The sequence below is a fragment of the Mastigoproctus giganteus genome, chromosome 4, assembly GCF_048544385.1.
Source record: "Mastigoproctus giganteus isolate SK-2022 chromosome 4, ASM4854438v1, whole genome shotgun sequence".
NCBI classification, from domain to species: domain Eukaryota; kingdom Metazoa; phylum Arthropoda; class Arachnida; order Uropygi; family Thelyphonidae; genus Mastigoproctus; species Mastigoproctus giganteus.
In genome coordinates this window covers 85,600,483-85,614,708 of record NC_143578.1, presented here as the reverse complement: position 1 = coordinate 85,614,708, position 14,226 = coordinate 85,600,483, and the positions used below count along the sequence as shown (strand labels likewise).

At 36.8% G+C, this 14,226-nt stretch overlaps 1 protein-coding gene across 1 annotated transcript in view; it reads left to right on the top strand.

The window, feature by feature from the left end:
* LOC150086882 (haloacid dehalogenase-like hydrolase domain-containing 5) overlaps positions 1–14,226 on the top strand; it is a 387,404-nt gene that overhangs the window by 195,334 nt on the left and 177,844 nt on the right. The window contains exons 6-7 of the mRNA XM_090371650.1: positions 1,594–1,768; positions 11,601–11,646. Of these exons, the coding sequence (XP_090227776.1) occupies positions 1,594–1,768; positions 11,601–11,646 (221 nt within the window). The remainder of the gene's footprint in view (positions 1–1,593; positions 1,769–11,600; positions 11,647–14,226) is intronic.

The following is a 14,226-nucleotide window of genomic DNA, read 5'->3' as shown; positions in this document are numbered from 1 at the left end:
TCTCTCTCTCTCTCTCTCTCACACACACAGGGTAAGTCGGGGAATTTTTTTTTTTAGCTGGTGCAGCATAAGCCTCAGGCTTCCTTGCACCATATGGCTAATAATAATAATTGTCTTTTTTGAGATTTGAATACTTTTTTATCTCAAAATGAAAACTGCAGTGTGGCATACACATTAAGTAAACAGCAATATATATCTCCATGGGAGCAGTGCTTTTTATTTTGAATACAGTAATACCCCGACTTACGCGAACTCGGAGTTACGCGGTTCTTGATTTTTTCGTTTGGCAACGCTGCCGCCCACTATCTTCAAGGTCGTTTTTCATATGTTATCGATATACGGTGCGACGGCGGAGAATGAGAGCGAAAGATGAACAAAATTCAACTTTGCTGCTTTTATGTTTTTTATATCAGTGAAGGGGAAACACATTTCACCATAATAACGTAAAAACCAACACAATTCCAGCTATCGATATAATCGCAAATGCAATTAGATCGAGTTTATAACAGATTTCACTAGCAGAAACGCAACTGGATTTTTATTGTTTTATGGTAGTAACCCCTAGAAATGTGAGGTGTTAATAGTGTATCTCTGCCTTTATGGTGTTGTTTATTCAGTTGCTACATGCGCGCAGCTTTGTTTATGCGTATCAAGCCTGCCTCCTCGTTTTGTAATTGTCCTTTATTCCCTAAAAATGAGTAAAATACTTAATTAAAAGGTGTGAAAAGGAAGCGTCCTGGTGAAGACACTGCAGATTCAGAGAGAAAAAGAAAAGCAATTATCGATAAACAGAGGCGGACTGGGTCAAAAATTCTTACCCCGGGAAAATTTATAGTGGCCTCATACTATGGTTTATGGCCAAAATCACACTGACCCACCGGGGTTTCCCCGGTAAGGCTTATGGCCAGTCCGCCTCTGTCGATAGAGAAAAAATATGAAATTGTGAAACGCTTTGAGCGAAATGAAAGACCATGTGATATTGCACTTGCTACAGGCCTAAACGAAGCAACGGCGAAAAGCACATGACAATTGCAAACTTGACAGGTTGAAAATTGAAAAGGGCTTAAAAATTTTAGAAAACAGACTCCAACGAAGAACGCGTTATAGCTACAAAGCAAGGAATAAAAAAATTATTAGCTTGCTACGAAGAAATTCTGCGTGAAAAAAAGAAGTCTCTGTGTCGTCAGACGAATTTGTTAGATTTTATGAAGCCATCGACATCGAAATAACTTTTTAACGTAAGTCATTTGTTTTTTAATACATATTTTGTATTAATATGTATAAAGAACTGCAATTTTATTAATATTTTTCTTCTAAACTAGTGTTTTTGTTAGTCCTTGGTCCCAATTAAGCAAAATTTATATGTATTTATATGCAAAGTTGTACCCCGACTTACGCGATTTTCGTCGGACCCACCTATCGCGTAACTTCGGGGTATTACTGTATTGCAATAGTAAGGAAATTCATGGCAAAGTGCCCCCCCACCACAATATGAGATTGGTGTGTTAAATAGCAATCCTAATATGTTAGCGAGAAATAAAAAAGAGAAATTATTTCAGATTAATGATTCTTGTTATTTTATCTTTTACTTAGCTGTAGTATTGTTTGGAGAACCAGTCAGATGGGAAACTAGCCTGCAGCTTATCAATGACATCCTTATGACTAATGGACTCCCTTGTGAAGCTCTGCCATCAATTCCATATCCTCATTTACCTGTTCTTGCTTGTAATATGGATCTACAGTGGATGGCTGAAGCTTGTCTCCCAAGGTAAAATGGTTGCTATATTATAGATATTTTTTCAAATTCTTCTTCTTCATATTACTTTCATTTCTCTGTAAGTTATAATGCTGAATGTAGTGGAATACTTATAAGAATTTCTGCAGTGCATCTGGCAAAGCTAATTAGGAGTATTTAAAAGCTCTACTTTAAATTCATAGTATATAAAAAAGGGGAAAAAATTTTCATGAACTAGAGCCACTGATAGTCAGAAAGAACTGTAGGTGGAAAACTATTAATGGTAGACATTGTGTGGAGCAGAATTCAAATCTACTTCATCACATGGCTGTTGCCTATGCTTTTAAGAGAATTTAAGAACAGGAATAGTGAATACATTCAATAGGTCTCAAAATGGTACTCCAAAAAAGCAGTTGTGCTTTATAATTTTGTTTTACCAAAACAAGGGCAACTCAGTGGCTCTGCTTAGACAATAGAGGTATTTTTAAAAGGATTAAGAAGAGGACCACTTTCCCTCAAAAGGGAAAGTGGTCTTGCTTGCAAAATGATGAGAAAATTTGACTGATCTGTGACTTGTGGCAGAGGACATGAGTATTGCAATAGCCATGGTGGCTGTTGTTGAAGATATAGCTGCTGCTATGGCTGCTGGTGTAGCATGAAATCAACATCTGTCCTTGGGTATGGGAATCAACACCTACATGTGTTGTCTGTGAAGTACTTCTTTGTCATTCAGAGTTAAAATTTTTTTAATCAAACCTTTACTTTGAGGAGATTCAGGCTCCTGATCGAGAGATGTGCTCCACGAGAGTCAAGCGTTACTGTGATCTTCTCTGACATCATTTGATTCCTGCTCTTCAGGAAAGATGTTTGGAAACAACTGATTTTATGCAGGATGAGGCTCCTTTACACATTGGTCAGTTAGCAGCTCAACTGCTCAGTAATACAGTGAATGATGACTATATCGTTTCTGTCACTTTAGGAATATTTGACCACCTTGATCTCTAGACCTCAATCCTTGTCACTTTTTTTGTTATAGGGATATCTCAAGGACAAGGTGTATAAAGGGCATATCCAATCTCTGACTGATTTGAAGGAAAATATCATAAGGGATGTTGCTAAGTCCTTTGACATGCTTCTGACAAGTCATAGGGAGTGTGGCTTGCCAGAAACATGTCTCACTTGACCATCATATAGTATACACAAATAGTTACCATATTTAACACATCAAGCTTCAAACCTAGAATTCCATCTAAACAGTACTCCCCGATTGCCAGTTTTTGGATTTTTTTTTTTTTTTTTGCACTTTCCATTTCCACCTGCTTTGTATATCATCCCTTCCAAATTTCATATTTCTACCATTAACAGCTTTCCTCAATATGGGCACCTCTACAATGTGATGGGACTTCCTATTGATGCTGCTATACCAATGTCCATATCTTGGTTCTACAATTATATTATTGGAATCCAGCATGTGCAGCTGTTACCCATAGAAACATGAAAGGGTAATCCTGGTGGGTAAGGGGGCCCCAGCCCTACACCACTTTGGCCTCTGCTTTGACAAGACTGGAGGGCCCAGACTGGTTCAACTTGGATCAATTGGTGAGTAATTTTTATTTAATTGCATTCCAAAAGGTCTCTTTGATACTGGGAGAAAGTCAAGATTTATTGGAAATGTGGGTATAATGTTCTAAATGAACTTGGCATTCCCTTGTAGGGTCCTGTGTTATGTGAAGAAGAACATAGAGTATTTGAAACTTATTTTTTATTCTTATGAGAAATTTAAATCCATCTTCTGGGCCCCAATTAGTCTCCTACCTAATTGATCAGACAATATTGACAATACTGCTACAAAAATACCCAAAACTGAAAATACACCACCACCACCACTTTTCCTCATCCTCCAATTCACTGAAGAGCAGACAATCATGAAAATATCACCTCTCTTCATCCAGAAAAGATTAGAATGGTTGGCAGTATCTCCAAAATCTGAAAAGGTTGCATTCTGGGGGTCTTCTAATTGAAGCTCTGTGTCCAAAACATGCCCAGCAAATTTTGAAAGCCACATCGATAAGGGGAATACCACATAGTGGCATATTTGGGTTGGATCTTCTTCTTCATGTCTCTGAAGAAGAGATCTACTCTGAACTGAAAGATCAAAGTGTGACAGCTGTCAAGTGAATATTGAAAAAACGATGGGAATTTCATTCCTACTCGAGTTCTCATCCTTACATCCAAGACCCTTATTGCCCACCGTTGCACCCCCCCCCCACTGCCTTCAGATTTCATCAAGGCAGGCTACTTAAACTGTGCGTAGCATACGCTTCTTGATTAGACCGGGGTTTGAACCCATGACCACCAAATACGGAGGATGTGGGAAGGTCAGGGAATGACCACCGCATATCCCCGGAGCAATATGGCCTTAGTTGCTAATGCTCTTAAAAACCAAATAACAACAACAGCTACTTAAAGTGCTCAGTGAAAATTTAGATTCCAAACTACTAAAATGTTTTAAGTGCCAAAAGTACGGCCAGTCACAAACTGTTGCTTCACTCAATTTGCACTGTATCTGACTTCTAGAGTAAATCAATTTATAATTATTGTTTAGCTGCAGCCCCTCATATTTATTATTTATCCTCCTGCTGTTATTTGTTATTTGGTTTTTAGGAGCATTAGCAACTAAGGCCATATTGCTCCGGGATATGCGGTGGTCATTTGCTGACCTTTCCGCATCCTCCGTATTTGGTGGTGACGGGCTCGAACCCCGGTCTAATCAAGAAGCGTGTGCTATGCACTGCTGCTCCTTCCCACCTGGCTACGGAGGCGCCCCTCCTGCTGTAGAGAGGCCTGCTATATCATATCTACCTATTTGCATGTATCTCAAACTCAGTCCCAAAGATTTTTTCCCTTAAAATTAAAATTGTAATTTTAAGGAAATACATGTGAAGGAAAGTTGTTCCAGAAAACAGAAGTAGAAGAGATAAATGAGGGAAAAGAAAAGTTCGTTCTGTGAGTTTTGAACTGGACAGTGAATGGATGCTGACTGGTAGCAGTGCACGTTCAGATTGGTTTGGAAGACAGTAAGAGGAATTACAGCTGCCAATTCAGAAGAACAATGCCCATTTAAGTACGATCTCTAGGAAAGGCATACAATAGAAACTGAACATCTGTGAGACAAAGAATGGAGACACTTTGTAAGAGATGGGCCATTAATTAACCCGACTGCCCTCTTTTGAATGGAGTATAGAAGCTTGAGAGAGAGGTTTCAGTGATACCACCCCAAATGTGGGAACAATATTTTGTGTAGGGCAGGTTTGAGATTTGCATAGAGTGAGTAGTTGTATGAAGAAAATTAAAACCAAGAGTGAAAAAGAAAGCTCAGATTTTTGGATGCAGAGGAAGCAATATTTATGATGTGCTTGTGTGAAGTGAGATTAGAAGTTCAGGTAATCCTAGTAGAAATATATGTTCTTGTCTAGAAATCTGAGTGTCATTTAAAATGGGCAATGAAACAATAGCTTCTTTTTTGCAAGAAATAAAACAACTGACTTTTTGAGGGATTAAAGTTAACTAAGTTTACTTTGCCCCACTGAATAATTACCTGGAGGGAGATCATACGAAAAAACTGGATAGACAATTGCAAAAATTATTTGACAATCCATATGGTAGTATCTTTTTTAGAAGCTCTTTATTCCAAACACAATCAAAAGCCTTTTAAATGTCAAGAGCAACTATTTGGGATTCACCAAACTTTTCCATCGAATTTGCCAAAGATGAATAATATAAGCCATATCACCAGTATCGTCACTGACAGAATCCATATTGGTGATTGGTCAGATCGAAGATTTCAAGATAGTATAAGAGTTGGGAGGATGGATTTCTAAATTACTTTGTAAGAAGTAAAGTGAGTAGGGTGATAATTTGATAGGAGTTATGATATGTTACACATTTTAGTGACTAGCCGCATATGAGAAAATTTTCAAGCAGAAGGAAAAGCACCAATAGAATAAGAAAGTGTAAAAATGTAACAGAAAATATGAGCATTGTCAGGGGCACAGGATTTTAGAAAGTGGAAAAATGCCATCAGATTTCTTGGCATTAAGATTGTTCAGAATTCATGTAGCATACTTCTTTTGGAAGGCCATAGGAGGCATTGAGTGGACTTGTTTGTTATTGAAATGATAATCTAACATTCTGGTCTCCTGCTAGTAGCTTTGGCAGAAGACCAGAATGCTGGATTACCATTTCAACAAGAAGCAAGTATTCCACTATTAGCTTGTTAGTGATAGGTGGTTCGGGAAACTTAAGTTTAGATTTATTAATAATTGTTTTAAATGATGTGAGCTTTACTATAGGTAGAAAATGAAGTTGAATTTTTGGATTCAAGCCAATTGTAAAAAGCAACATTCTTATCTTGAACAGCCATAGCACATTTATTGGAAAACCAAGTTATAGATAAAGAATGAGCTTTTATGGTGGAATAAAGGACTTTGTGCTTCCAAGAATAATTTTACTGACACAATCTAAGTAAATATTTGGATCAGAAGATTTAAAACAGTAATCCAAGCAAGGAAATGAGGAATAGAAGTCTTGCAGATCATCCCATTCTTGTAGTGCCAAAACAACATGAGGCTGAGAATGGCAGAGAGAGAGAGAGAGAGAGAGAGAGAGAGAGAGAGAGAGAGAGAGAGAGAGAGAGAGAGAGAGAGAGAGAGAGAGAGTGTCGGAGGGAGTACACGATGAGAACCTTGTCAGTCAATTCGGCCCTGGAGAAATGGCGCAAGACTCATGGGCTAGAATTTTTCCAAGCATTGTCTGTGTCTGCTAAAAGGAGCTTGTTAAGGAAGAGACTCCTTCTACAGGGATGGGTTACCCTTAAATAGAAAGGGTGCAAAAATATTTGCTAATACTATCAGGGTAGTGATAGGTGGTTCGGGAAACTTTAGCTTTGGGGGAGGAGGATAAACAAACAATAGTTTAACAAAGCTGCAGTCAGAGATGAAAGTGATTCTTGCACTGCTTCTATTGGAACAGCAACCCAGAAAGCAAGCTACTGGGGATTTCAAGATGTGTTGTGGGTCATCATGGAACATGGGCTGTGTTAGGGTAACCAAAAGTAAGAACATGTGCATGTATACTTGCATGTACACCAATCCTAGGAGCATACCAAATAAATTTGATGACTTTTAATTGCTGGTCAAGTCATCAAATACAGACATTGTGGAATATATTAGAGACACTCAGATATAATGGGTGGCACTCAGATATAATGGATGCAGAATTTGTATATGAGGAGTAAAATGTGTACAGACAGGAGAGATATGTTATGAGAGAGAAGAATTATGCTCTTAGTTAAGAAGAATATGAAATCTAAGGCAGTGCATCCAGTTGACATGGGTAGCCAGTGCAATGTTGAATCAATTTGGTGTGACCTAAGCATTGGGAAAGCTAAATGAGAGTAGGAGTGCAGTATTAGGTACACAAACAACTGTGAAAATTAATAGAGAGAGCCAGTAAATCAATGTCTTATATTGGGGGATTTTAACTTCCCAGATATTGACTGAAACGTATGGGTCGGTCACTCGTTCACTAGCAAGACTTTTATGGATTTATTGGATGCCTGTTTTCTACAGCATCAGCAGCATATTAGAGAGGCAATAACAGAGAGCAATACTCATATTCTAATTATCACCAGTGATTTTTCATGCATTAAGAATCTACAGATAAAAGAACCACTAGTGATCACAGTGTATTGATGTTGTTGTTATTTGGTTTTTAGGAGCATTAGCAACTAAGGCCATATTGCTCCGGGATATGCGGTGGTCATTCCTGACCTTTCCGCATCCTCCGTATTTGGTGGTGATGGGCTCGAACCCCGGTCTAATCAAGAAGCGTGTGCTATGCACTACTGCTCCTTCCCACCTGGCTACGGAGGCACCTATGTGTGTGTATTGATGTGGTCTTTACATAAAGATGTAACTACCATCAAGGGTACCTGGAAGGGTTTGCTTTTGTCAGGGGCAAGCCATCCCAAAGGTGAAAGGGATGCACTGCACCTGGGTGCCATCGTTCAAGGGGCGCCTGAAAACCTGAAACTTACATGCACATATGAAGAAAATTTTAAAGGGAGGGTGCCAAATTTCATTTGGCACCCGGGCGCTACATACCCTATGAATGCCCGCCCTTGGCTTTTGTAAAGGAGATTACAATGGGACCAGCTAATGTTGTGTTACCAACAACAAATTCTAAACGGAAGCATTCAGGAAAATAATTATAGAAGCTACAAGGCTTTTCATACTAAGAAATACTTTTCAAAGCTTAAACCAAAATGGACGTCAAATGAACTAATGAGACATGTGGCAGAGAAGAAAATACATTGGATGCATAAAAATTATCAGGTGATACAGAAGTCTGTGGTAGATATAAACTAGCCTGCAATCAAGGCACAAAGGAGGTTAGGCAGGCCAAGGCAGATTATGAGAAATCTTTGGAAAAAGATGCAAAGAAAAACAGCATAGATACTTTACTTATATAAATAGCAGAAGGAAGATGATGAATCCCATTGGTTCACTCAATATCAATGGTTTAACTGTTCAGGATCCTCCTCAGGTTATGACAAACTGAATAGGTATTTTGCATCTACATTCACATGAGCAGTTCTTTAGGGAAATGGATGCCAGAAGTTTATCAAACTCTAAAAGAGAGCTAAATGATTTTGTAATAACTGAGGGGGAAGTAGAAGAGAACTGTTGAAGTTAAACTTAAAAACGCACCGGGTGAATTGGCAATTTGGATCTATCCAACTATTTAAGGGAGGTAGCAAAGGAGGTAAGCAAACCGTTCGCCATAATTATGATAGCATCTTTGGATTCACGGGAGATCCCTGTAAACTGGAAATGTGTAACTGCGTCCCCAATTCAGAAAGGGGGATCAAATGATGACATGAGTAATTACAGACTTGTTAGCTTAACTTCTTTTCTGGGAAAAAGACTGGAATCTCTGGTTAAAGAAGTAATGCAGGATCATCTACACAGGAATGCACCTATACAATAGTCACAGCATGGATTCGTTAAGGGGTGATCTGACCAATCTGATTGGATATTATAATGCAATAACAAAGGAATTAGATGCAAAAAAATAATTTTGATGTCATATACTTGGATTTTATACTGTTGCACATAAAACACTGCTGTACAAATTGGAACAGTGGGGCATTAAGGACAAGTTGCTGCTATGGATAAAGGAATGGTTGAGTGGGAGAAGATAGATAGCGGTTATTAACGGACAGTGCTCTTCTTGGACTAATGTTATTAGTGGAGTCCCCCAGGATTCAGTGTTGTTCCCCTTGTTGTTTTCAGTATATATCCATGATATTGATGAAGGTATATTAGGCTTAATGTGTAAGCTTGCAAAGGTTGGCAAGGTGGTTAATGTCAGTATGTTACTGCAACAAAATCTAGAAAAATTAGGCACATGTACTGACAAAAGGCAATTGAAATTTAACATTAATAAATGCATGGTACTGCATACGGGTAGCAGTAATCCCAGAATAATGTACCAACTGTGTGGTATGTTACTCTGGGATTACACTTTTTACACTACAGTCAGTGTAGTGGAAAATGATAAAGACTCAGGGAATAATTGTGCAGTGATGAAGTTCTGTGAGCAATGCGGACAGGCTGCCAGGACAGCTGATGGGGTTTGACCCATTGTATAAGGCAATGGTTAGGCCATGTCTTGATTACTGTATACAGATCTGGAGGTCTCATTTCAGGAAGGATGTAGAGCTGATGTATAGGGAAGAGTAATGAGATTGGCGAGGGGAACAAAGGGATGCTCTTACCAAGAAAGGCCTCAGTTCTGCAAATTTTAGTATCTGGAGACGAGGCACCTGTAAGGTGACCTGATTAAGGTGTTTAAGGCTTTGAACAGATTGAGCATTCTTAGTGCTGATGGGATGCTTCCTTTTGCTGGGACATCACACACACAAGGAAGCATAAATCCAAATTGAGGAAGGGTGGTTGCAGAATAAATGTGCAGAAGTTTGCCTTTAGGCAGTGGATAATTTTTTGCTGCAATTAATTTCCATCTGTTGTTGTGAAAGTGGGTAGCTTGAATAAATTCAAGGAAGAACTAGACAAATTATTGGTCGGGATGGATAAGCAAAATGGATTTTTTTTTTTTTTTTTTTCTTGGCTGATGCTGTATAAGCTTGCTTTCTTGCATCATTTGCCCTTACTAATACTGACTGTGTTGAGAAAAAAAATTATACCTCATGAGCCTTGCAGTCTCTCCATGTCTGAAATGACTGACATCAGTACTCCCTCTTATCATGTCTGATGACAATTGTAGACACTTTACAAATTTAACCTGTACTCGTGATTTTTTCTCAATATTGTCATATACCAAATAATTCCTTGAATCATCTGTTCTTGAAGTCATTAGTATCAGTGTGTACAGCATCACCTTTTGTGCTCTTAAAATAAGAAAAATGTTCTGCAGCATCATTAACCTTGATGCCTTGCAGACATACTCTTTATTCAACATTTTCTTTTTGCACAATATATTTTCTGTCCCCCTGACAATTGAATTACCAACAACAGCTACCTCCTGCAGTTCCAGCATTTTCTGCCTTCAAGGGAAGCCAGAAAATGTAATCTAATGCACTATTGTAAGTTCAAATGTTGAGCTGGGTGGCTGAGTGCTTTATGGTCCCACATTTTAATCTCATTGCTGGCATTCATCCTTTCTTTCAAGCTTCATATTCTGCAATCATAGTACTAAATTTTGCACTTAACCTTCCCACACTGTTTACAGTGGAATACACACACACATACCCTTTGGCCATGTCATGTCCCACTACAGTTAACTTTGAAATTAAGCAACAAGTAGTGCATTATATAAAGCCATGAATTGAAAAACTGCCTTTGGCAGTTCTCTCCTGAGTGAAAGCATTCCCCCTACTTTGAATCCTTTGTTTTGCTCTTCTATTGTGAGGCATGATTTTAGCCAAATATTGTATAATAGTAAACTTTTTTTTATCTCCTTTACAGTGTCCCCTTGTGAGGCTATACACTTTAACCTTGTTGCTGTCATTTTTCAAACATTATTCTTATCAAAAACCCTCAGAAAACTTGTTCTGATGGTTTTTGATACATTCTACTTAGATGAAAGAAATTATAGGGTGTAGCCAAAAAGCATATTTAGACTGTCACAATTTTTATGGTAAAGAATCAAGTTAGTTTATATCACATTGCAGTGTGTGTGTTATAAGCGAACTGAGTATTTTAGGTAGGTTTTTTCTTGGGCATCTTCCCTGCCTTCTTTAAACCTTTTAAATCAGCCAGAGCTCTTGTTGTGGAGATAATCTCATCTTCAAAAACATTTAAAACTTATTCATTTTTTCCCCCTAACTTCATACAAAATTTGATATTAATTCTTTGTTTAAAAGAAATTGTTATGACACTAACTCCAAACATAATACCACTTAGCATTCTAGTAGTTAGCAACAGACTACTCCACTTCTTACAAATATTGCTAATATAATAATAAATATTGTACGACTTCAGTAATATTTGTAAAAAGTGTGAATTTTTGAATGTACAATGAAATATGTTGAATATGCCATACTAATACATCCAGGTACACATGTTTATGTACCTTCAAGAAAAAAAAAAAAAACAGTATGAAGTTAAAAATGAATAAATAGTATGTTAGCAAACTTGTATTAATTTCTAAAATGTACCCCTTAAATCTCATCATCAATAATGCTAAAAAGCCTTGATACCCATATTTGAGGAAGTATAGAATGTGGGTGTTTCCATTTTTTATATTTTATATGTTTTTTTTTTTTTTTTTTTTTTTTCAGATTTGGCCATGGGGCTTTCTTGGTGTGTCTTGAAAATCTCTACAAGGTAAGTAAATGTGTATTTTAAAGAAGCAGGTACAAAGATTGCACACTCACAAATGTAATTCTTTCTTTGTTAACTATTATTAAATAGTTCATGTCACATCACATTCATAATATGTATCAGTATGAGTGAATACTGAAGTATTCAGTTGATTAGCTTTGTAATGTAGGCTTTGTAAACTAATACTTAAAAATATTAATTTTATTTTTTGTATTTCTGTAATTTTATACAAAAATTTTTATAGTTCTAATTTTAAGATTTGTTAATGTACTTAAAACAGTATTTGAGTCAATTTTCAATAATGGCTGTCATTTTAGTTCGATGCGAAGTTCTATGTATGGTTTGGACTATACTGATTTTATAGTGGAATGTAAATACAGTGGATATGGAAACTTTTTGCAGTTTTTAGAAAATAAAGATAAATTCTTTGTTATGCTGCCATAAATTCTCTCTTCTAGATTATCTATATATGAGAGTTCTCATGCTGTCTATAAATTCCAACATAAATTTCTTACAAATTATATTTTATAGTGGATAAAATAATTTTACTGAAAAAGCTCAAGCAACTAAAATGCGAAGCATATGCTATCCACTTTATATACAGACAACTTGCTCCTTATTGAGTGAATAATGTATTTGTATCACTGTCAGTAGTATTTATGAGAGCCTTTTCACGATGCCAGCTGCTTAAATGTTCAAGCAAAAAGCAAAATTACTTGAAGTTTCAGCCTACTTGAAAAGTGATGGCAAACCTCATAAAAAAAAATAAATAAATAAAATAAATAAATAAAAAGAGAGAGAGAGAGAGAGAGAAAGAAAAGAGAAGTAAATACTCTCATATCATTGGAATTTACATGTACTGAAGGTAATTAGAAATTGCAATGTTCTATGTTACAAAATATTATCAAACGAGTCCATGAAACCTAACAAACTGCACTGACACTTACAAATAAAATGGGTGTGTGGTGAGGGGGATTGAATTTTTTAAGGCTAAAGAGCAGAAGAAGTATACAAGTAAATAATTAATGTAAAAAAAAAAAAAATTAACTGCATCCTTACAGTAAATAAAGAATTTGCAATTTATTTAAAATTACAAATATTATATTTGCTTTTAACAAGTATTTCCCTCTAATATCATTAAAAAGAAGGTGTCTTGCACTATAAAGGAAAAATAGCATTTTATTGGCTTCAAAAATGATAGCATATGCAGTGTTCGGAGTAAAGCTATGAATGATTTCAGCTTCATTGTTGACACTGTTAAGAAAAGAACTCTATTGCATACATGAAATGTTTGCATATGTTCATATATTCAAATCCTTACGCAGCTACAACTAAGAGCTGGGGATTTATATTAGGAAATGATGATATGTTGAAAAATTGGAACTGATATGTCAGTTAAACATAAGAGAACAGATAATTATACACTGATGAGAGTACTTTGAAAAAGGGCGACAAATGATTGTGTTTTCCCCTTACAAGAACTGTGTATTGTTCTTATAAGAGGACTTAAAAAATAAAGCATATGCCATCCACTTTATACATAGGCAACTTGGTTCTTATTGAGTGACTAATATATATCACTGTCAATAGTATTTATGAGAGCATTTTTAAGATGCCAACTGCTTAAAAGTTTAAGCAGAAAGCAAAATTCCTTGAAGTTTCAGCCAACTGCCATTTTTGAATATAATTTTTGGATAACTAACTAAGACAACTAAGATCATTTTTGGATACAATTTAGGAGTATAAAGGGGTTCTGATGCCACCATTCTGGAGGCAAAAAATGTATTCCATGGTAGGGCAGATTTGTGATTTGTACAGAGTTACCCACTGTTTGAAAGAGAAGTAACAATGAGAATGAAAGGTGGAAAGTATAAGCCTAGTTTTTGCAATGCAGAGGAAGCAAAATCTGTGATATGTGATGAGAGAATGATGTTATCTGGTAGTACTGACTTTGATAAGTTGAATAAACATTAGTAGTAGTAGCATACGATGCAAGAAAGCAAACTTATTAATTATCAGCAAAAAAATCCAAAAAATCCTCCCACGTCACCTGTCCGTTCCCTCCAATAATTTATCTAGTTATTTCTTGAATATATTCAAGCTATCCACTTCCACAATAGCATATGGAAGTTTATTCCAACAATCAACACCTGCTGGTTGAAGGCAGACCTCTATACATCTATCCTACAACTGTCCTTCCTCAGTTTGAATTTATGTTCCCCTCATGCATGTAGTCTGAGCAGGAGGAAGAATGCCATCAAAATTGAAATTACCCAATCCATTCAAAGCCTTAAACATCTCAATCAGATCACCTTGCAGGTGCTAGTGTTAGACTGTAATTTGCAGAACTGTAGCTTTTCTTGGTAAACACACCTTTTGTTCCCTTCCCCAATCCCATTGCCCTTCTCTGTACCCATTCCAGCAGATCTACATCCTTTCTAAAATACTGCATACAGGTCTAAGGCCTCCAGACCTGTATGCAGTACTCAAGGTGTGTCCTAAACATTGCCTTGTACAATGGGATAATCATCTTATTCCTGTGAGAAAAGTTCCTGTATATCATTGATAAAACCCCAGGAGCTG